The 25865-nt window shown below is 42.6% G+C and overlaps 1 protein-coding gene across 4 annotated transcripts in view; it reads right to left on the reverse strand.

The window, feature by feature from the left end:
- Window positions 1-25865, reverse strand: part of CEP170B (centrosomal protein 170B) — a 97912-nt gene that overhangs the window by 23849 nt on the left and 48198 nt on the right. For 2 of the 4 annotated variants that reach the window (XM_077266365.1, XM_077266356.1), the window contains exons 10-14: window positions 24871-25050; window positions 24648-24783; window positions 17620-19332; window positions 2377-2512; window positions 831-990 (exon numbers count right to left, since the gene is read on the reverse strand). In XM_077266365.1, coding sequence (XP_077122480.1) covers window positions 831-990; window positions 2377-2512; window positions 17620-19332; window positions 24648-24783; window positions 24871-25050 — 2325 coding nt within the window. Of the gene's footprint in view, window positions 1-830; window positions 991-2376; window positions 2618-17619; window positions 19333-24647; window positions 24784-24870; window positions 25051-25865 lie in introns of all 4 variants that reach the window. The other 2 variants (XM_077266348.1, XM_077266339.1) reach the window with 1 other exon arrangement.

The raw sequence follows: 25865 nt of genomic DNA on the forward strand, positions 1-25865 counted from the left end.
GACAGTAGGGTGGCCATCATCATGACTCAAGAAACTCTTACCGCTGTGCCAGTGCACCAGTAATTACAAGTCATGGCAAAAGTAGCACTCTCTATGTACAATATTATGGTGGAAGGGGACCACGGAGGATATGAGGGTCATCAGCATAGTTGATGTGTTCATATATTCAAAAAGCAATTTCTACATCATCTATGCATAAAATGTTGTTTTATCCATCATGTTCCAAATTTTGTTTCCAAATTATTTACCCAACAGTTTAATAATTTTCTTGTCTGCATTAACCTGCCCATGATCTTTGAATAGTATGTTATTTAACTCATTAACATAGTTGTAGTAGCTCAGGTACCCTGTTATTCCGTCAGCTGCTCCTACTCAGGTCCGGCCACCTCGGGTCCAGTCCTGGGTATTTGGCTCATGAGGTATCTGGTCTCGGCATGTGTATAGAGCAGTGTGTGCCTGTTTATTGCCTGGCTCACTTTAATCACTAAGCCCCCTTCCTTATACATCTGAAAATGGGGCTGACTAAAATTCTGAGGTTAGCAAGAGAACCTTTATGGGACTTTCGGCTACCACCATCAAGCGACTTAGATGCCACGATCACTGTTCACCATAACATCTAATTTTCATACCCTCAGATTCTGATCCTGCATTCAGTTAGTTGCCTTTGCCAAGCACAACTTTTGAGATCTATTATAAAAGCATCTGTCATGGCAGAATCCAATGCAGATCCCTAGTGAATTCCCCAGATTCCATACCTTAATCCTCACACATGTGATGAATTAACAGAATGAGGGACAGCAGCGAAAAATACTGAGCAGGAAAACTCTCACCTCTTCTCTCGCAGATATGATGGACGCTGGTGTGTTTGGTATAGAACTTATAGAGGTACTGTGTCCTGTCCCTGAAGAGCTCTGAGAATCCCCATCTCCGGCCACATCATGTATCTCCTTAGCTAAGCTGGCCACATCATTTACCAGGGTTTGACTCAATCTGTGACAACAAATAAAACATATCAGAAAAGTCTTCCAGTTTGTATTTATTATCAACTAAGAGATAGAAAAAAAAAAGAGGACTATGTGCACTGCTAAGCACAATATTCAGAAGTCTGTGCCAAACAGTCCAAGTATGGGCCATGATGTCCAAACTGGTGCAAGGTCTCCAGACCTGACCTCAACAGCCTTATTTATGTCATGTGGTGGCCAGTTCGGACATCATACTCTGTATTCTTACCTGAATTCCGCCTAATTTAGGGTTGATTTTTTTACATTAGTAACACGTCTATTGTACATGATAATCATCTCAATGAAATTATAACTGGTTTTACCAAGTATCTGTGTAGGACGTCAATCCTAGGTTCTAAAAGGTACCCCGCTCTATATGCAAAGAGCAGTACCCCCTCTAGTGATTCACAGACAAGGATCATGTGGCCTCATCTATGACTGAGGCTTTACGGCAAATTACTTTTCAGCTGATAAATGTTGCTATGTAATTCCAGCCAAATCTAAAAGCTGCTTACATGCCTTAAGTTGCCTGACACACTTTAGATGTAGCCGTCAGCCAAAGGAGGGTCTGGCCAAACATTAAGCCGCAGTTATCTTTCCCGATTCTCCCATACTCTGGAGCACTCACTCTGCCGAGAACTCCTGTGACCTCTCCGAAAGTCGCTGACAGACATCACTGATGGCAAACTCTCTCGTAGAGAACAAAAGGATCGGTGATCCAATATTGGACATGCCAGATCTCATCTCACTCTACATAATCTGTCAGGGGCCCGTACACATTAGACAGTCAGCTAAAATCGGTCATCGGGCAGCTTTGGCCAATGTTAGTCTAATGTGCATGGGGACCTATAGGCTGTGTTCACGTCAGCGTCTCCCAGTTCTGCTGTTCTGTCATAGATTGTAGAAGAATGGAAATAAGAGGAACTACCTGATACTGCACATTATGGATACCAGTGGCACCCAACAAACAGTACTGACTATGATGTTGTCCATCTGGTTTCCGTCACGGTGTCGCACTATTTTGTCTAGCGTTTGTCCTAGATCTCTGCGACAAAACAGACCCTTTGACGAAGGGTGAAAAAAAGCTATGGATAGTGGTTTGCCGAATAGTCAAAAGGGAAATGAGCCACTGCCAAATTTTTTCAGTAGCTCATCTCCTACATGTAGAAATCCAACATGACAGATTTTTCTTCTATCTGTGGTTGGGAAGGAATGAAGACACCTTTGCTAATTTTTGGCCTACTTACATCTAGTGAGTATGGTCATCTTACCTGTGGCAGAAGATCACTTGACCAGACAATTCTATAGATCCTGTATGTCTTGTCTCAGAAGAACATTGGGCTTCCCGAGTTTATATTGTAAATGTATTACTCACCTGGCAATTTCAGCTATTTCTTCTGATTGGGCCATGAAGTTACTGTAGACCTCTTGGTCATCGTCATCATCATCATCAGGAAGAGTGCTCTGCTTCTGGCGGACCGACACATTATGTGTCCTAGTTGTCTGTGTGGCTGTTGAAGTATGGGATCGTTTGTGTTTAGGAGTACTGTGATTAGAGCCATATTCCTCCTCAGATGTAGAAATATAATCTGAACCCTGCTGTCTCCGTCTTGAAGCTTATATTATGAATTGGTTTTGGAGAAAGAGAAAGTCAAAAAGATCAATACTTTCCTAACACCGGTGAGATAGTCAGGTAGGATTTATGGAGGCCAGTATACAAGTTGCTTGATATGAGAGCAACAACGCTCATTTTTTACATTTGACTGCCAATATTTTGGTCATAAATTGCTTTAGATGGTGTTCATGGATATTGTATCATCAAATTAAGAATACCAAAATGACTGCTGCTCGGTTTCTTATGTATCATTGGTTATCTTACAGAGCTCTCCTACTTTGGGAAGCAGAAGCTTTACCCAGAATAGGGACATTTTTTTGGCTGATAGACCGAAGTATTGATGATGTGCGCTATAATTTTAAAACACTTTTGCAACATTGTTCTATTGTCTTGATGCAACTAAAATTAAATAAAAAAAAGCAATGCTGCAAGTCTTCTTGATCTAAAGTGTCCTATCTAGGCCTATGTATCTCCATGGTAACAGACTACAAAATAAAAGTCATGTAGTCTGATCCTGCAGTTATACAGTTTCCCATTCTATTTGCAATCCTAAAAAATATATATGCTACGAAGAAGTAAAGGAACAGAAGTAAAATAAAGGGCAGAAAGCAGCATTGGGCCCTAACTCCCATTTCACCTTTCCAAAATTCAGTCGCCAGCCCTGACCACAGGATGAGACTAAATACGCAGTGCTCGCTTGTGGTCTGTAACCATGATGATGCATAAATCTGTATTGGAGTGGTAATAACAAAATGCGGTAAATGGAATAACTATAAAAAAAATTTTGTTAAAAAGAATACCGTATATACTCGAGTATAAGCCGACCCGAGTATAAGCCGACCCGAGTATAAGCCGACCCCCCTAATTTTGTCACAAAAAACTGGGAAAACTTATTGACTCGAGTATAAGCCTAGGGTGAAAAATGCAGCAGCTACCGGTGAATTTCAAAAATAAAAATAGATGCTCCATACCGTTCATTATGGCCCCATAGCTGTGCCATATAGTGCTCTGCACCGTTCATTATTGCCCCATAGCTGTACCATAGAAAGCTGTGCCATATAGTGCTCTGCACCGTTCATTATTGCCCCATAGCTGTGCCATATAGTGCTCTGCACCGTTCATTATTGCCCCATAGCTGTGCCATATAGTGCTCTGCACCGTTCATTATTGCCCCATAGCTGTACCATAGAAAGCTGTGCCATATAGTGCTCTGCACCGTTCATTATTGCCCCATAGTTAAGCCATATAGTGCTCTGCACCGTTCATTATTGCCCCATAGCTGTGCCATATAGTGCCCTGCACCGTTCATAATTGCCCCATAGCTGTGCCATATAGTGCTCTGCACCGTTCATAATTGCCCCATAGCTGTGCCATATAGTGCTCTGCACCGTTCATTATTGCCCCATAGCTGTGCCATATAGTGCCCTGCACCGTTCATAATTGCCCCATAGCTGTGCCATATAGTGCTCTGCACCGTTCATTATTGCCCCATAGTTAAGCCATATAGTGCTCTGCACCGTTCATTATTGCCCCACAGCTGTACCATAGAAAGCTGTGCCATATAGTGCTCTGCACCGTTCATTATTGCCCCATAGCTGTACCATAGAAAGCTGTGCCGTATAGTGCTCTGCACCGTTCATTATTGCCCCATAGCTGTGCCATATAGTGCTCTGCACCGTTCATTATTGCCCCATAGATGTGCCATATAGTGCTCTGCACCGTTCATTATTGCCCCATAGCTGTACCATAGAAAGCTGTGCCGTATAGTGCTCTGCACCGTTCATTATTGCCCCATAGCTGTGCCATATAGTGCTCTGCACCGTTCATTATTGCCCCATAGATGTGCCATATAGTGCTCTGCACCGTTCATTATTGCCCCATAGCTGTACCATAGAAAGCTGTGCCATATAGTGCTCTGCACCGTTCATTATTGCCCCATAGCTGTACCATAGAAAGCTGTGCCATATAGTGCTCTGCACCGTTCATTATTGCCCCATAGCTGTGCCATATAGTGCTCTGCACCGTTCATTATTGCCCCATAGCTGTGCCATATAGTGCTCTGCACCGTTCATTATTGCCCCATAGCTGTGCCATATAGTGCTCTGCACCGTTCATTATTGCCCCATAGCTGTGCCGTATAGTGCTCTGCACCGTTCATTATTGCCCCATAGCTGTGCCATATAGTGCTCTGCACCGTTCATTATTGCCCCATAGTTGTGCCATATAGTGCTCTGCACCGTTCATTATTGCCCCATAGCTGTGCCATATAGTGCTCTGCACCGTTCATTATTGCCCCATAGTTGTGCCATATAGTGCTCTGCACCGTCCATTATTGCCCCATAGCTGTGCCATATAGTGCTCTGCACCGTTCATTATTGCCCCATAGCTGTGCCATATAGTGCTCTGCACCGTTTATTATTGCCCCATAGATGTGCCATAGAAAGCTGTGCCATTGCTGCTGCTGCAAGAAAAAAAAAAAATACATACTCACCTCTCTTGCTTGCAGCTCCTCAGCGTCCCGTCGTCTCTCCGGAGTCCGTACTGACTGATCAGGCAGAGGGCGGCGCGCACACTATATGCGTCATCGCGCCCTCTGACCTGCACAGTCAGTGCGGAGAGACGCCGGGAAGATGGAGCGGCGCCCGGCGTGTGGAACGCGGACAGGTGAATATGTAATACTTACCTGCTCCCGGAGTCCCTGGCTCCTTCCCCTGGACAGCTGGTCTTCGGTGCCGCAGCCTCTTCCTCTATCAGCGGTCACCGTTACCGCTCATTAGAGAAATGAATATGCGGCTCCGCCCCTATGGGAGTGGAGTCCATATTCATTTCTCTAATGAGCGGTCCCACGTGACCGCTGAACAGGGTAAGAGCTGAGGCACCCGGAGACCGTGGGACTGCAGGGGGAGCGCCAGGACTAGGTGAGTATGCGACAGTCCTCTCTCCCCCTCACCCGCCGACCCTGCCGCCGACCGTGACTCGAGTATAAGCCGAGAGGGGCACTTTCAGCCCAAAAATTTGGGCTGAAAATCTCGGCTTATACTCGAGTATATACGGTATATTTCAAAACGTTACTCAAAAATGATCTTAAAGTTTTGCTAAAACGTAATATTTGAAGTTAAGGCCATTGATGTTTCTTGAGATTGGGTTTGATGCATGGCTGTCTACACTTTTATTGCAACTTGTATATTGGCTTAAAAATCAGTAGACAATTGACAAACAGATTAAGTAATTATTTGCAGACCGTATATGTGTTTCTACTGTTATTCTCATTGTTTGCAGAGGCATAGCTCTAGAGTCAATCTTGGGTCTCATTGCTTGATGTGACCCATAGCCCCATTGCTGTTTCAAAAGCATTATAACTGGCACACGGTCCTGTTTTCCACTGGACCCTCAGCTCGTCTAGTTGCATTTTAAGTGCCGTATATGGGATACCAATGCAAAGTGGGCAGCACTGGCAACTTCAATTTATCAACTATATAGGCACTAGTTATAAATTGGCAATGATTTAGAGGGGGTGCAGTTATGCTTCAGCAGAGAGATGGACAGGGTTTCTCAAATAACAATAGAAACATTTACAGGTACGTAAAAGTCAATAGAGGATCTATGTAAAATAGTGGAGAACCGCAATAATTCAATTGTAGAGTACAAAAAAAAAATCCAAAAACATATTGTTAAAGGGGGGGGGGTTCAGCCACAAACGCTTACGATCTAGCCAATGGATAAGATAATTGGGAAGTCTTCCTTCCGGTATTTGGATTTTTTGTAACTCCCACAGCACTCCATTCACATTTCACCTCATTGTGGTTATGCAGTTTGTGAAGAAGCATTGATGGTCGTGACCAAACATTATCTCTCCAGTGGAAGGATGATCACTTTTTGTGGTAGAAGACCCTTTAGATTAAACTATTGGTAGTATCTCCCTCATCAATACATAGCTACTCTGGGAAATTGTTATACGTATATTGATCATTGACTTAAAGAAGATGTACCAAGAGATGCATTTTACAGCCCCCAATGCACAATGAAATGATCTTATCACACATCTTGTGTTATCAGAAGTTGATATTACAGTTCATCTATGAGAAGAGCTTATGCCCCTTTGACGCCACTTCTAGTTTCTGTCCTTTGTCTTTCTGCTCATTGTTACACATAGAAATCAATCAGATCATGTTTTTAAGATGTTACCTCTATTAGAAAATGAGGTAAAAAAAACTGGACTGGAAATCAGGTACCGTAGATGACAAAAATAATAATATACCATATAGAATAAGTTAAGGCCAAAACGGATATACGGTATATAAAATTACCTTTATTCATTTTTTGGCAAATGGCACCATAAAATGTGCATGTACTTGGAATATTTAAAAATATATAAATACTTTAACAATAAGTAAATAACTGGACGGACAAAGATAAAAAATTCTAAATTCAAGGTTAATGTAGGACTTGGAATGGAAAGCATGGAATACCCTCAAAAAAATATAACTACGTCTGTAAGTACACAATCTTGTAGAAAAAACAATGTGCAAATGTGCAAAAAGGGATGTAAACACACAACAAAGATATATGAATGTGTATGTTTAAGAATCACTAAAGGATTATGTGAATACTGAATAAAAGAATTAGTTCATAATACTATAGAGGTGTGAATAAGGCCAAAGAAAAACCGCAATATTCAGACTGGAAGCTATCCAATGAAGATGGAAAGATGAAGGTCAAATACCTTTATACTACATATGTAGTGCACAAAAATTATAAAGTGTGAAATATATCATCTATATATATATATATATATATATATATATATATACATACATATATATATATATATATATATATATATATATATATATATATATATATATATATATATATAATTGTCTAAGGGGTACTTCCGTCTGTCTGTCAGCAACTTCCGTCACGGAAATCCCGCGTCGCTGATTGGTCTCGCCAGCTGCCTGTCCTGGCTGCCGTGACCAATCAGCGACGGGCACAGTGCGGCCGAGAATTAGTCCCTCCCTACTTCCGTCCAATCAGTGTCCGCTCCATACTCCCCTCAAGTCAGCGCTCACACAGGGTTAATGACAGCGTTAACGGACCGCGTTATGCCGCGGGTAACGCACTCCGTTAACGCTGCTATTAACCCTGTGTGACCAACTTTTTACTATTGATGCTGCCTATGCAGCATCAATAGTAAAAAGATCTAATGTTAAAAATAATAAAAAAACAAAAAACCTGCTATTCTCACCTTCCGTTGTCCGCCGAGGCGCGCGGCTGCCCCAGTTTCCATTCCCAGAAATGCATTGCGAAATTACCCAGAAGACTTAGCGGTCTCACGAGACCGCTAAGTCATCTGGGTAATTTCGCAATGCATCCTGGGAACGGAAGCTGGCGGCAGCCGCTCGCGCATCGACACAGCTTCGCTGGACACCGGAGGGTGAGTATATAACTATTTTTTATTTAATTTTTTTTTTTTTGCTATATAGTACGTGCGCAGTGTTATATACTGCGTGGGCAGTGTTATATACTGCGTGGGCAGTGTTATATACTGCGTGGGCAGTGTTATATACTGCGTGGGCAGTGTTATATACTGCGTGGGCAGTGTTATATACTGCGTGGGCAGTGTTATATACTACGTGGCTGCTATATACTACGTGGGCAATGTTATATACTGCGTGGGCAGTGTTATATACTACGTGGCTGCTATATACTACATGGGCAGTGTTATATACTGCGTGGGCAATGTTATATACTGCGTGGCTGCTATATACTACGTGGGCAATGTTATATACTGCGTGGGCAGTGTTATATACTACGTGGCTGCTATATACTACATGGGCAGTGTTATATACTGCGTGGGCAGTGTTATATACTACGTGGCTGCTATATACTACGTGGGCAATGTTATATACTGCGTGGGCAGTGATATATACTACGTGGCTGCTATATACTACATGGGCAGTGTTATATACTGCGTGGGCAATGTTATATACTGCGTGGGCTGTGTTATATACTGCGTGGGCAGTGTTATATACTACGTGGCTGCTATATACTACATGGGCAGTGTTATATACTGCGTGGGCAATGTTATATACTGCGTGGGCTGTGTTATATACTGCGTGGGCAGTGTTATATACTACGTGGCTGCTATATACTACATGGGCAGTGTTATATACTATGTGGGCAATGTTATATACTGCGTGGGCAGTGTTATATACTACGTGGCTGCTATATACTACATGGGCAGTGTTATCTACTATGTGGGCAATGTTATATACTGCGTGGGCTGTGTTATATACTGCGTGGGCAGTGTTATATACTACGTGGCTGCTATATACTACATGGGCAGTGTTATATACTGCGTGGGCAATGTTATATACTGCGTGGGCTGTGTTATATACTACGTGGGCAGTGTTATATACTACGTGGCTGCTATATACTGCGTGGGCAATGTTATATACTGCGTGGGCTGTGTTATATACTGCGTGGGCAGTGTTATATACTGCGTGGGCAGTGTTATATACTGCGTGGGCAGTGTTATATACTACGAGGCTGCTATATACTACATGGGCAGTGTTATATACTATGTGGGCAATGTTATATACTGCGTGGGCTGTGTTATATACTGTTTGGAACATGGCCTGTGCTATATACTATGTGGCTGCTATATACATACATACATACATACATATTCTAGAATACCAGATGCGTTAGAATCGGCCCACCATCTAGTATATAATAAAGTGCTAGGTAAAAAAAAAATCAAATCATAATACAATTCAAATGTGAATAAAACCAAGGGAAAAAACATATAATGTTCAAGCTGGAAGCTGTCCAATGGAGGTGAAAAAATGTAGGTCATATGCCTATATCCTACATATATTTTGTGTGCCAGAGGCAAAGTATATAAAGGAAATATGATGTGTACCTTATATAGTCAAGGCTAAAAGCCAATTGAGGGAAAGATGATAAAAACGTACATGCCAAAGTCCTACATGTAAAATATACCGAAGAAGGGAATAAAAGATAAATGATATATTCCTTTCAGTGTCTGTCCCTCCAAGTACAGCACACCCCGACAAGCGTTTCGGATAAAATCCTTCGTCAGGGGGTGGTGTACATGTGGGACCAGAGGGTTTATATACCTATATGGTGAGCGCCGATGAGAAGGAGCGGAAGCGTTAGCGGCGCATGTGCCGCCAGGAGGACCCGGAAGTGAACAGGGCCCGCGTCACACTGCCCGGCAGCAGATAAGAGCCGCTGCCGTGGCAACACAGATGCGGGATGCACACACCGGGACACAGACGGCGCACGCGCACAGCAACAGCAGACTTCAAATGGGCGAATGCATTCCAGCTTGAACGTTGTGTGTTTTTTCCCTTGGTTTTATTCACATTTGAACTGTATTATGATTAGATTTTTTTACCTAGCACTTTATTATCTAATATATAAAGCTGAATGTGTGTGTGTGTGTATGTATGTATGTATGTATGTATGTCCGGGATTGGCATCTGAACCGTCGCAGCTACAGCCACAAAATTTTGCACAGTCACACGTCTGGACCCCGAGAGCGTCATAGGCTATGTTGTGAGGTGAAATTTTAACCCCGCGCTTTCCAATTCACCAAACAATTTTGCCCCTATCTACATAATGGGGAAAAAGTGAAAGGAAAAGTGTTGGAGGCGTCGCAGCTACAGGCACAAAAATTTGCACAGTCACACGTCTGGACCCCGAGAGCGTCATAGGCTATGTTGTGAGGTGAAATTTTAACCCCGCGCTTTCCAATTCACCAAACATTTTTGCCCCTATCTACATAATGGGGAAAATATGAAAGGAAAAGTGTTGGAGGCAAATTAACAGCTGCCAGATGTGAACAAGGGGGACTTAAAGAATGAGAGTGATGGCGCCAAAGAGTATATACTGTACAGTTGCTAAGGTGGGGCCCCGACATGGGATAATCACCACACCACCACGGGGATATGAACACACACACAAAATGCGCCACACACTACCACGTGCTCGAACACATATACCACCCTCAGCGCACATTTCACCACACATACACCAACCTCACCACATAAAAGTAGAAACACAAAAGTCGCCGCTCAAAACTCGCCACGCGCAAAAATCTCCACATGCAAAATTCGCCACACGTGCAAAACTCACCTCATGGAAAACTCGCCACACGCAAAACTTGCACACGCAGAAAAATTGCCACACGCAGAAAAATTGCCACATACACAAAAGTTGCAACACATGCAAAAGTTGCCTCACACAAAACTTGCACATACTCAAAAGGCACCACACATAAAACTCGCCACGCGCAAAACTCGCCATGCGCAAAACTTGCTGCACACAACTTGCTACACTAACCTGTCACATGCAACTCGACACACAAAAAGTTGCTACACACATGTCGCCACACAAAACTCATCTCACAAAAGTCCCTACATGCATGTCGCCACACGCAACTCAACACACACAACTTGACACACGAAACTCGCCCTAAAACACACACAAGTCTGGTATTATCCTTCAAAAATAAAAATCTGATTAATAAGCAGACAAACTACAAGAGCAACAAATGTACCATATAGGAATCCGGCAGCTGTCAGTCACATGACCAGTCTATTATGTGTATGTGTGAGCTAATATATACTGCCAGGGGGAGGGCTTACTGTTGGCTGGGGATTTATCAGGCTGCCATTTTAGCTTACAAATACTGAGGTAAAAATACTGACCAAATAACGTGTGAACGAGGGCTAATACAGGAGGAGATGACATACAGTTATATACTATATACAGGAGGAGATGACACACAGGTATATACTATTTACAGGGGAGATGACACACAGGTATATGCTATATACAGGAGGAGATGACACACAGATATATACTATATACAGGAGAGATGACACACAGGTATATACTATATAGAGGAGGAGATGACATACAGGTACATACTACATACAGGAGGAGATGACATACAGGTATATACTATATACAGGAGGAGATGACACACAGGTATATACTATATACAGGAGCAGATTACCTACAGGTATATAGTATATACAGGAGGAGATGACATACAGGTATATGCTATGTATAGGAGGAGATGACATACAGGTATATACTATATACAGAAGGAGATGACACACAGATATATACTATATATAGGTGAGATGACACACAGGTATATACTATATACAGGAGATTACATACAGGTATATCTAATATATAAAGCTGAATGTGTGTATGTATGTATGTGTGTATGTCCGGGATTGGCATCTGCACCGTCGCAGCTACAGCCACAAAATTTTGCACAGTCACACGTCTGGACCCCGAGAGCGTCATAGGCTATGTTGTGAGGTGAAATTTTAACCCCGCGCATTCCAATTCACCAAACAATTTTGCCCCTATCTACATAATGGGGAAAAAGTGAAGGGAAAAGTGTTGGAGGAAAATTGACAGCTGCCAGATGTGAACAATGAGGACTTAAAGAATGAGAGCGATGGTGCCAAAGAGTATATACCGTACAGTTGCTAAGGTGGGGCCCCGACATGGGATACTCACCACACACTGGGATGTGAACACAAACACAAAATGCGCCACACACTACCACGTGCTTGAACACATATACCACCCTCAGCACACATTTCACCACACACACACCAACCTCGCCACATAAAAGTCGAAACACAAAAGTCACCACTCAAAACTCGCAACGCGCAAAACTCGCTACATGCAAAACTCGCCATATGCAAAACTAGGCTCACGCAAAACTCGCCACACGTGCAAAACTCACCTCATGGAAAACTCACCTCATGCAAAACTTGCACACACAGAAAAATTGCCACATGTACAAAAGTTGCACCACATGCAAAAGTTGCCTCACATAAAACTTGCACATACTCAAAACGCACCACACATAAAACTCGCCACGCGCAAAACTCGCCATGCACAAATCTTGCTGCACACAACTTGCTACACTAACCTGTCACATGCAACTCGACACACAAAATGTTGCTACACGCATGTCACCACACAAAACTCATCTCACAAAAGTCGCTACATGCATGTCGCCACACGCAACTCAACACACACAACTTGACACATGAAACTCACCCTAAAACACACACAAGTCTGGTATTGTCCTTCAAAAATAAAAATCTGATTAATAAGCAGACAAACTACAAGAGCAACAAATGTACCATATAGGAAATACGGCAGCTGTCAGTCACATGGCCTGTCTATTATGTGTATGTGTGAGCTAATATATACTGCCAGGGGGGAGGGCTTCCTGTTGGCTGGGGATTTATCAGGCTGCCAATAGCAACCAATCACAGCTCAGCTTCTATTTTGCTACAGTTAATTAACCTGAGCTCTGATTGGTTAATATAGGCAACAAAGACATTCTCAGTATAACAAAGCTAATATATGTTGTGAAATTCTTCTATTAGCTTAGTTTTTGCCTTTTAATAATTACATTTCTATCTATTTGTTTTGTGGTTTTTGTGTGCAGAATAAATTTTTGTTAACACATTCTATTTTGCTAACAGCAGTCATTAACCCGGGCGAAGCCGGGTAGTACAGCTAGTATATTATATACTTCACACTTTATAATTTTTGTGCACTACATATGTAGTATATAGGTATATGACCTGCATCTTTCCATCTTCATTGGATAGCTTCCAGTCTGAATATTGTGGTTTTTCTTTGGCCTTATTCACACCTCTATAGTATTATGAACTAATTCTTTAATTTAGTATTCACATAATCCTTTAGTGATTCTTATACATACACATTCATATATCTCTTTGTTGTATGTTTACATCCCTTTTTGCACATTTGCACATCGTTTTTTTCTACAAGATTGTGTACTTATAGACGTAGTTATATTTTTTTGAGGGTATTCCATGCTTTCCATTCCAAGTCCTACATTAACCTTGAATTTTGAATTTTTTTATCTTTGTCCGTCCTGTTATTTACTTATTGTTAAAGTATTTATATATTTTTAAATGTTCCAAGTACATGCACATTTTATAGTGCCATTTGCCACAAAAAGAATAAAGGTAATTTTATATACGGTATATCCGATTTGGCCTTAATTTATTCTATATGGTATATTATTATTTTTGTCATCTACCTGATTTCCAGTCCTGTTTTTTTACCCCATTAGTACTCCGAGTGGTCAGCCATTCAATTCTTTGTGTAGCACTTCCCATTAGAGATCTGTGAATTCACCCTCTGATAAGACAAGACTTAACACTAATCGGGAAATAGTACATCTCCTGGTAGTTCTCCTTTAAAAAAGGTTAAAAAATTAACAAGGTTCTGATAGGAAAGTTATTAAATATCAGTGCTATAAGTACAGACTTTGGAATAAAATGGTTAGTGAGCTACCCAGAGGGAAGGAAAAACCAATTCATCTGAATACAATTATTCTCTGTATTCACAATACTTCTTGTTTTCAACCATTTTTCATCCAGACAGAGCCAACATTTTCCACAAATATTAATAGCGAGTCTCCTTAATAGTATTCTTAAAAAGGAACAAAGAAATTTACACAACATTCTAAAAAATGCATCAAAAATGTCCTTGTACGGTTTGACACTTCTCTGGCAAGTTAATTCTAGTAAATGCTTGTGTTTTCCATCAACATAACATTTTTGGAGCATCTCCTCATAGAATGGGTCTGTTCCTCTGCTTTTCCTCCTAAGAATATATGAATACATCTACAACAGAGTAGAATTGTCCAAAAATAATATCAGGACTCCAGTCCAGGGGCCATGTCTATTGTCAGCAGACATTAAACCAGAGCACTGCCAACCTCCCACTATCTGAAACATCTGATTAGTAGACTGCCGAGACGTTATGCAAGCATCTCACCGTAATGTAATGACATAGCAGCGGTCATCTAATCAGAAGAGGAGCAGGGTTTATCACAGGTAGTAGGTGTTTCACAGTGCTTTGGTGTGGTGGAGATAGGCTACCGACGATTGTCCTGCTCAGTCTTTTGCTCAACTCTACAATTGAGTGTTACCATTTCTCTGGACAAAGGGAACCTGCCTACATACTTAACATTGATGGTACTAATTGAGCAGTGTTATGGTTTAGTCAGACGGCTGTATAAATCGGACCGAGATCAGACCACAATGCATGGACTGGCAGGCGGCTCTCTTGACCCAAGCTTCATATATTTCTATGCAGCCGTAATGCTTGGGTCAGGAGAGCCGCCAGCCAGTCCGTGCATTGCGGTCTGATCTCGGTACGATTTATATGGCTGTCGGACAACGCCCATAGGGCAGGGTCACACCTTATTGACAAGCAGAATGGTAGCACAAGTTGTCCATTTAGTAATAGATTTCCATGAGGAAGACAATAGGAATAATTAAAAGCTATACGAAAAAGTAAGCTATAAAAGTGCTTTTTTCTAGAGAATACAAGTATTTACCAAAAACAGGCATATCAGGAGAGCTGGCAGGCATATATACAAGCTATAAAAGGCTGTCACTAGCTTTAGATTTTTCCATATGAGCCAAACTAGAAAGTCATGACAATATGCAGCTCCCATTCTGGAGATCTTGTACGCAATACATTTCCCCTAGAAAGCCTGCATAGAGCTTCCCCTGTTCATAACAAGGGTTAGTAAAGCAGAAGTCCAGATAGGACAAATCCTTTAAACACAGTGCCTTGCAAAGGTATTCGGCCCCCTGGAACTTTTCAACCTTTTCCCACATATCATGCTTCATACATAAAGATACCAAATGTAAATTGTTGGTGAAGAATCAACAACAAGTGGAACACAATTGTGAAGTTGAACGAAATTTATTGGTTATTTTACATTTTTGTGGAAATTCAAAAACTGAAAAGTGGGGCGTGCAATGTTATTCGGCCCCTTTACTTTCAGTGCAGCAAACTCACTCCAGAAGTTCATTGTGGATCTCTGAATGATCCAATGTTGTCCTAAATGCCTAATGATGATAAATATAATCCACCTGTGTGTAATCAAGTCTCCGTATAAATGCACCCGCTCAGTGATAGTCTCAGGGTTCTGTTTGAAGCACAGAGAGCATCATGAAGACCAAGGAACACAACAGGCAGGTCCGTGATACTGTTGTGGAGAAGTTTAAAGCCGGATTTGGATACAAAATGATTTCCAAAACTTTAAACATCCCAAGGAGAACTGTGCAAGCGATCATATTGAAATGGAAGGAGTATCATACCACTGCAAATCTACCAAGACCCAGCTGTCCCTCTAAACTTTCATCTCAAACAAGGAGAAGACTGATCAGAGATGCAGCCAAGAGGCCCATGATCACTCTGGATGAACAGCAGAGATCTACAGCTGAGGTGGGTCAGTCTGTCCATAGGACAACAATCAGTCATACACTGCACAAATCTGGCCTTTATGGAAGAGTGGCAAGAAGAAACCCATTTCTCAAAGATATCCATAAAAAGTGTTGTTTAAAGTTTGCAATAAGCCACCTCGGAGACACACCAAACATGTGGAAGAAGGTGCTCTGGTCAGATGAAACCAAAATCAGACGATATGTTTGGCGTAAGCGCAATACAGCTCATCACCCTGAACACACCATCCCCACTGTCAAACATGGTGGAGACAGCATCATGGTTTGGGCCTGCTTTTCTTCAGCAGGGACAGGGAAGATGGTTAAAATTGATGGGAAGATGGATGGAGCCAAATACAGGACCAATCTTGAACAAAACCTGTTGGAGTCTGCAAAAGACCTGAGACTGGGACGAAGATTTGTCTTTCAACAAGACAATGATCCCAAACATAAAGCAAAATCTACAATGGAAAGGTTCACAAATAAACGTATCCAGGTATTAGAATGGCCAAGTCGAAGTCTTGACCTCAATCCAATCGAGAATCTGTGGAAAGAGCTGAAAACTGCTGTTCACAAACCTCACTGAGCTCGAGCCGTTTGCCAAGGAAGAATGGGCAATAATTTCAGTCTCTCGATGTACAAAACTGATAGAGACATACCCCAAGCGACTTTCAGCTGTAATCGCAGCAACAGGTGGCGCAACAAAGTATTAAGTTAAAGGGGCCGAATAATATTGCACGCCCAACTTTTCAATTTTTGAATTTCCACAAAAATGTAAAATAACCAATAAATTTCGTTCACCTTCACAATTGTGTTCCACTTGTTGATTCTTCACCAACAATTTACATTTGGTATCTTTATGTTTGAAGCATGATATGTGGGAAAGGTTGAAAAGTTCCAGGGAGCCAAATACTTTTGCAAGGAACTGTATTGTATTTTAAATTACAGCATATTGGGCTACATTATTATTAAGGGGTATTCCAGTTATCACCTCTCCACAGTGGGATCCAACTGCCGCAATTCATACTGATCGCAGAACGGAGGACTTGCTCCCTATCTCTATAGGACTGCCACAGAACTATAATCAAATTTCTCCCTCAGTCCCATAAACTTTGAATAAAGCAATAGGTGGGAGTCTCAGCGGTAGATCATGTACAGATTTAACAGCTTTCAACTAGCCTGTATAACTGGAGCCCTCCTTTATAAAAAAAAAACATTTGTGTGGTCATAGAAGTGAGTCAAGTTCCAGGTGTTCTTTTTCTGATTAAAAAGTATTATTGCTAAGATGCGGCGCCCAATGATCAGAAGAATGGAAGAGCCATAGAGGTGGTATAGCAATGCACTTCTTTCTGTGTAGGGAACCATTTGAAGGTGCTCGGGTTGAGAACAAAGCTCCGTCCCCTTCACCTTCATTATCAGTGCTGGTGCTTGCAATCAGAAAGTCATAGCTTATTGTAGTAATGAGCCATCACTTTCTGAAATTGTAAACCCATTTTAAAGGGCAGGGATTTCACTGAATGCTGTGGGTCAAGTCCTCACCTTTGCTTAAGTTTTCATAAATGTAGTCAATAAGTAAAATATCACTATATGAAGTAATAAACACAAGTCTGATCCATGTGATATGTATATGTAGGCAAAAAAAGGAAAAACTTACAGGAAGAAGAGGAGTACTTTACACTACCAGGTCGCGCCCTAGTTAGTGGTTGTTTGGTTGTAGGGGCCATTTGCTTTTTGATAGGCTGTTTAACTTCGGCCATGGCTGGTTTTCGACTTGTATAGCTGTGATCAACACTACGTCCAGAAAACCCAGTACGTGTAGAAGAAGCCTCAGAGTCGCTTGGTACATTGAATGACCCAGTCCTCTTTCTTGGCATTGCCAAAATATCAAGCCGGGAGAGCTTTTTTGATTCACTGCTACTTTTAGCTGATGAAGAAGCTTCTGAACTAATATTCACCCTTTCAGCATCAACACTTTCATTATCAGATGCTTCTCCGAGACGAGCCCGACGTAATTTAGACGCCCTTGTAGGCCGGGGTGTCGATAGGCTATTTGAGCGGGTAAGAGCTTGCTGGACTTTCTGTGCATTTAATGATATCCTGTTTGTATCATCCTTGGTTGACTGAGCAAAGGGTCTTCTTCTTGAAAGATTTCTTGAGGAAGAATTTTCATAATCTGAGGACACAGTATCAGCAACTGATATGTAGGGAAGACTAGTACTTCTTTCTTCATCTGTTAAATCCATGGAACCACGTGTTCCAGAGCTGCGCTTCATTTCAAACTTTTTGGCAACTTCTCTCCTGCTACCTCCATCGGCAGGACCAGCTCTTCGCTTTTCAGAGAGTCTTTCTCGGGCACTGGGTTGGTTGTAATGTTCCTGAATTGAAGATGTAGAAGAGGACTTTTCTTTATGAAGACCCACAACTCTGCTCTTTTGAGGATGACTTGGTACATTCTTATCGCTAACAAGACTAACAGTGCTGGCTGTATCCACGTCAGAATCTCCAGATAAGGAATCATCTGGTGGACACGGAGTATTTTCTATATCATCTATATGATTCTGAGAAAAGAGCTTAGCTTCGAGAGCAGCTAAGGCATTTTCAGTCTCTTTAAGGATCTGCTGTGTCTCTCGACTGTAGTCCGTATTTGATTTTGTAACATTCATATCTTTAAGCAAAGGATGAGTTGAGATGTTTGGAAGTTTGTTGGGAGAGATGTTGCAGCTGGATTTTTCTTTGGTAAAACTTTCCTGCCTAACGAATGCATCTCTGGATTGTCCATTTTCTTTTTTCAATAGCTGGTTATCTAATTTTGCAATCATTAAGGTTTCTTGCACTGTTTGTTGGTTTCCTTTTGGTTTTACCTGGATATCGTGACCTTTGTATGGTTTGGGAATATCTACATTAGGTAAAATGGAATTTACGTGAGAGAAACTTTCATTCTCACTGTTGTTTCCAACATAAAAGCTAGTAGACTTTGGTTCATTAGAAAGCTTATTTGGTCTTTGGACACTTTGTTCTTTGCTTCCGGTATCCTCTCTCCTCCATTTACTTGTAGAAACTGTTGGAAGTTGGTCAGATTTTTTGCTGGACAGGACACCATCATCAGATTTGCTTGCATCACTAAGACTATCTGGATCCAAATCCTCTTGTATAAAGAGTAGACTGCTCGGATCAGAGGGCATTGTTTTCACCTCGTTTTCTATGCTTAAAGTTTTTTGAGAAATTTCTGAGTAAGACTCAGTACAGACCAAAATAGCTGGTGTTGGACTTTCAGATTTGTCGTTTGGTGGTAGTTGAGGGAGAAGTCGTCTTGTTCTTGAAGGGAATGCAAGATCTGCCTCAGCAGTGTTTTCCACATGGTCATAGTCTAAAACCAGAAGTAAGTCAATAAGTTGGTCAATATGATTTCCGAAGTTAATGATGATGAAAAAAGTTTGTAAGATATGTTATATAAACTTAGAAAAGACCGTGTGATATTTAAACTTTCAGGAACATTTAGGGGAACTGTCACAATCAGCATTGTCCACAATAGTTTCCTAAGGCTAGACTGTTAAAAATTCTCCTAAAAACACACACACACACAAAAAAAACCAATGTAGATCTTCCTAAAGAAGAGGTGAAACTTAAAGTGTTTTTTCCTCATCATTGACCTTGTACCGCCCTCCTGCCTTACAGCTTCCTACTTGCCAGGGGAGCAGTGTGCTCCTGACAATTTGGAGCACCTGATTGCCCTTAACTGGGGATATATTCACATGCAGGAATCTGCTCCATTCATCTTTTAACTTCCATCTTTTAAATTACATCTTTTTAATTACGTTGAATTAGACTCTCTTTCACCCCATACTACTTTCCTTCTTACAATCTCCTGCAATCCCTCCACCCAGCAAAGAACTAGTCATTTCTCCCTCAATACTCCCCAGCCATCTCACCTTCTCCTCAGACCTGTTCCTCCACGTACAATCCTTTTCTCCAGACACACACGGCCACATCATGTCCTATCCAGCTCCCACCTTCTAACGCTCTGTCTGCTACTCCTCATCTCTGGTGACGTATTTTCAAATCCCGGCCCTCCTCGACACATCCCCATACTTATTTCTAACCCCCTGCCATGATCCTCTGCACGTTTTCCCAACCATGACAACCTCATACCCACTCATCCAGCCCCCACTCCCCTGGTCCCCTTACCTGGAGCACTATGGAATGCACGCTCCGTCTGCAACAAACTACAATTTCTCCATGACCTCTTCATCACCAACAAACTCTCCTTCCTCAGCACCATTGAAACCTGGCTCACCCTTCTCTGACTCAGCCTCTCCAGCTGCGCTTTCCTATGGCGGATTCCACCTCTCTCACACCCCTCGCTCCAGCAACAAACGTGGTGGAGGGGTTGGCTTGCTCCTGTCCGACACCTACCCCTTTACTCCAATCCAGCTACCACCCTCCGCTACACTTCCCTCGTTTGAGGTGCACTCCATCCGCATCTATTCCCCCTCCAACCTCCAGCTGGCTGTCATCTACCGCCCCCCAGAACTAGCAATCCCCACCTTTCTCGACCACTTCACCACCTGGCTACTTCATTTCCTCTCTGCTGACATCCCCACTATCATCATGGGTGATTTCAATATCCCCATTGACACTTCCACCTCAGCTGCCTCTAAACTTTTATCCCTCACTGCCTCCTTTGGCCTCACTCAATGGTCCTCTGAGGCCACTCACAAAGATGGCCACACGCTGGACCTCATCTTCACCCTGCCTCTGCTCCCTTACTAATCTCATTAACACACCGCTCCCCCTGTCTGACCACAACCTACTGACATTCTCTTCCCTCTCCTCTCCTAGTGTGCAACCCCTACTCCACAAACTCACTCACCCTCGCAGAAATCTCAAACACCTCAATTTACAATCACTCTCTGAGTCCCTTCTCCTTCTTACAGACATAACTTCCTTCAATGACACAGATGCTGCTGCCACTTTTTATAACACCACCATAACAGCAACACTCAATTCGACCTCCCCGCTCATGCATAACAAAACTTGTACACTCAACAGGCAGCCCTGGCTGACCAGCCTGACCAAAGAACCGAGACGGGCTTCCAGGACAGCTGAGCGGAGATGGAAGCGATCCCGCTCTGCCAACCACTTCACTGCATACAAGCAGCCCCTCACAGCTTCAAGTCCACGCTCACTGCCACAAAACAAACTTACTTCTCATCCCTCATATCCTCCCTGTCTCACAACCCTAAACAGCTTTTCAACACTTTCAATTCTCTACTCCGTCCCCCTGCACCCCCTCCCTCCCCTCTCATTTCTGCTGAAGACTTTGCCTCTTTCTTTAAAGGGCCACTGTCACCCCCCTCCAGCCGTTGTAAACTAAAAGAGCCACCTTGTGCAGCAGTAATGCTGCATTCTAACAAGGTGGCTCTTTTAGTTTTAGGTTCAAGCATACCCCAAATAAAACGTTTTTATACTTAGCCACAATTCCTGTCTCTAGCCAGGTAGGTGGGTCCTCACTCCCCAGCTTGGCCAGCTCCTCTGCCGTCACTCACATCTTCCTGCGCTTTAGGCGCCGCCCCCTCAGTGCTGTTATCATTTCAAATCCGGCGCCTGCGCTGTGTACTGGTGTCCTGCGCAGACGCAGTAAGCTCTGGCCGTCTGATGTAATGGCTGATACCAGAGAACAAAAGACATCCACAGAACACCAGGATGGATCTGCTGCACAGCAAATAGCTGTAGGACCTGCGATGATGTCACTGCCATGTGATTAGGGCAATCACAATCATAAAGTCAGCCCAGTTCTGCAGGAACCCAAACCCCTCCTTCCTACACCAATTCTTGAGCCACTTATTAACCTCCCTAATCTCCCGTTGCCTCTCTGGCGTGGCACGTGGTACAGGCAGTATTTCAGAAAATACCATGTTGGAGGTCCTTGCTTTCAGCTTGCAGCCTAATTCCCTGAAATCATCTTTAAGGACCTTCCACCTACCTCTAACTTTGTCATTTGTGCCAATGTGCACCATGACCGCTGGGTCCTCACCAGCCCCTCCCAGTAATCTGTCCACCCGATCAGCGATGTGTCGGACTCGAGCGCCAGGTAGGCAGCACACCGTTCGATGATCCCTGTCTTTGTGACAGATTGCCCTATCTGTTCCCCTAATAATTGAGTCCCCCACTACCAGCACCTGTCTGGCCTGCCCTGCTCTCCTATTTCCCTCACCACCTCCTCACTTCGCCCCTTCTCAGTCGGTGTTCCTCAAGGCTCTGTTCTAGGACCCCTACTCTTCCCTATCTACACCTTCAGCCTTGGACAGCTTATAGAATCCCATGGTATGCAGAACCATCTCTACGCCAATGACACACAGATCTACCTATCCGGACCTGACCTCACCTCCTTACTTACCAAAATCCCGCACTGTCTGTCTGCTATTTCAGCCTTCTTTTCTGCTCGCTTTCTAAAACTGAACATGGACAAAACAGAATTCATCATCTTTCCCCCATCTCACTCTACCCCTCCACCAGACCCAGGGCCCTTCTGGCAAATGCCAGAAGGGCCTGACTGGTCGTGGACTGCCTTGTCTGCTGCGTTGTTAAGAGAATCTATGTTCTCAAGACACCCATACTGTTAAGAGTTGTGACGGAGCACAAAGTGGCTGACTACATAACTTACCCCAGCAGGCAACGGGTATCATTAGAAATATTGGTCTTGTAGTTTATCTTGCTTTCTCCATTCAGGGTAATATTAGTAATATATCCCCATCTGGTGCTTGGGGATGGGGACAGCATGGGCCTGTGTGATTTCGAATGCCAGGGCTGAATTTCATCCCCAGTCCGTACCTGACCAGACCTATCCATCAATGTCAATGGCTGCTCACTTTCCCCAGTCCCACACGCCCGGTGCCTTGGGGTGATCCTCAATTATTTCCCGGATCCGCGCATTCCTTGACCGCGACACCACAAAAACACTAGTGCATGCCCTTATCATCTCCCGCCTTGACTACTGCAACCTCCTACTCTCTGGACTCCCCTCTAGCACCACTCCAATCCATCCTACACTCTGCTGTGAGACTAATCTACATGTCTCCCCGCTATTCCCCAGCCTCTCCCCTATGCCAAGCCCTTCACTGGCTTCCTTTCGCCCAGAGACTCCAATTCAAAACTCTCACAATGACATACAAAGCCATCCACAACCTATCTCCTCCATACATCTGTGACATCTACACGCAACCTCCGATCTGCTCAGGACCTCCTTCTCTACTCCTCTCTCATCTCTTCTTCCCACAACCGCATCCAAGACTCCTCCAGTGCTTCCCCCATACTCTGGAACTCTCTACCCCAACACATCAGACTCTCGCCTACCATAGAAACCTTCAAAAAGAACCCGAAGACTCACCTCTTCTGACAAGCCTACAGGCTGCAGTGATCCTCAACCTACTGAACCGCTGCACAACCAGCTCTACCCTCTCCTAGTGTATCCTCACCCATCCCCTGCAGACTGTGAGCCCTCGCGAGCAGGGTCCTCCCTCCTTATGTACCTGTGTGCCTTGTTTTTTGCTCATGTTTAATGTATTTGTCTATATTTGCCCCGTATTCACATGTATAGCGCCATGGAATAAATGGAGCTATAAAAATGCATAATAATAATAATAATAATAATAATAATAATAGCAGCACAGAGACACTGAAGCTGGCGACTCAATCGACCAGGCCAGCTCCAGCAAGAGCTTGGAAGTGCTACTCTACTTGCCTAGGAGACCGGCCACCACTAATAGGCAATGAGCAGTATGCAATCAAATTAAAAATTCCTTCATACAAGCTAACTGTAAAGAATCTTGTGTGTACAAGCATTTTTCTTTTTATAAGCATTTATGATGTTGAAAAACCCTAAGCAAAATCTATAATGGCGCCCTCAACATATCTTGTGAAATGTATAAAAATAGCATTTTCTAATGTGGCAGACAGGTCTTTAGCTACATGGACCCAGTACGTGTTCCCAAACTAAACTACAGGGTGTAGGAATGCTCGGACCGGACACCCATAATGTGGTGACGCACCATCTTGGGTGTCAGGTCCGAGCATTCCTACATGAACAGTTTTCTGGAAAGTGGATTGGTCATCGTGGGCCAGTTGAATGGCCACCAAGGTCTCCCAATCTGACCCCCTTAGACTTTTATCTTTGGGGTCATCTGAAGGCAATTGTTCATGCTGTGAAGATGCGAGATGTGCAGCATCTGAAACAACGGATACTGGAAGCCTGTGCTAGCATTTCTTCTGCGCTGTTGCCATCAGTGTGTCAAGAGTGGTAGAAGAGGGTTGCATTGACAATCCAACACAATGGGCAGCACTTTGAACACATTTTATAAGTTTTCATAAACTTGTAAATAACTTATGAAAGAATAAAGTTACGCTAAAACCAAGCACACCATTGTTTTTCTTGTGAAATTCTCAATACGTTTGATGTGTCACATGACCCTCTTCCCATTGAAAAAAATGAAGTTGGATCCAAAATGGCTGACTTCAAAATGGCCGCACTGGTCACCACCCATCTTGAAAAGTTTTCCTCCTCCCATATACTAATGTGCCACAAACAGGAAATTGATATCACCAACCATTCCCATTTTATTTAGGTGTATCCATATAAGTGGCCCTCCCTGTACATTCTTCACCTAAAGGTCTGAGCTAACTTACCATCATTTACCAGTAGTCCAGATTTTTGCCCATCTAGCGGAGAAGTTGGCGAGGCATCAGGATAACTGTCAGCAAGACTTGCCCATCTGGAAACCCATTTTTGTCCACCTCTACCAGAGGCAGATGATTTTTCAGCCTGCAAGCATTTACAACTGGAGTTAGAAGAACTAGCTGCACAAATAAGTACAAGAAAGGGTCAAGGAAGGGTGATACTTGTACTTACCTGGACATCAGCCAGAGGTTCACTATTCATTTTGACAGGGTGACTTGTAGACAGAATTGCAGCCTTGTGATTCATTAGGTTCTCATTTAATGAGTTTTCTTCCGTTTCTAATTTGATGACTGGTCTGTAAATTGATGAAGAAATTTTGGAATACTCCTCGGGTTCAAAGACGCCAAATACCTACATGTGACAATAGGATAATTATTTACCATTATCTTAATTATGTTTTACGCTTGTTTTATCCTGATCCTCGTGGTTATACAGAGTTTAGTAACTATACCTATTATGAAAATCAAATTTATACAATTTACCACTTTTAAGTTATACCTTTTTACATTTTAGTAAAAACTCCAAGATCTGAAAATATAAATGGATAAACATTTTGTATGATCATCAACTTGAAAAATGTTGTATCTCTTCCTTTAAAAGTTGTACCTGGAATTGCAGGTAAAGTGAATAGGGATGAGCTATACTACATGCAACCTGTGGAAAGGTGTAGTCTTTTTTTTTTAAAAGAAAGACGCCATATTTTCTAATTATGACTACTGTACGGCTATTTTAAGGTCTTTGATGGTCAAGCAACAGCCCTACATAGATCATACTGTAAAGTAGTCTTATCAAACATGAATGACAATCAGTAGAAATGATGATTTTTTGTTTTTTATCATTTATTTATTTATTTTTTAAGAGAACTATCATCAGCACATATTATTACTATTATACATTTTTATAGCGCCATTTATTCCATGGCGCTTTACATGTGAAAAGGGGGCAAATATAGACAAATACATTAAACATGAGTAAAAAACAAGGCACACAGGTACATAAGGAGGGAGGATATAGTTTTTGGAATCCCCATAATTTTTCCTCCCTCACCTCCCGCTTTAAAATGGAGTGCCTTGGCAGAGTCTGGCAAGGGAAATTATTAAGGTAAGCACAAACCCAACCAGTTTGGATTAAAATGTCACTATTCTTATTTAAACAGCTTAAAATTC

This window comes from Ranitomeya variabilis, chromosome 1 (assembly GCF_051348905.1).
Source record: "Ranitomeya variabilis isolate aRanVar5 chromosome 1, aRanVar5.hap1, whole genome shotgun sequence".
Taxonomy (NCBI): domain Eukaryota; kingdom Metazoa; phylum Chordata; class Amphibia; order Anura; family Dendrobatidae; genus Ranitomeya; species Ranitomeya variabilis.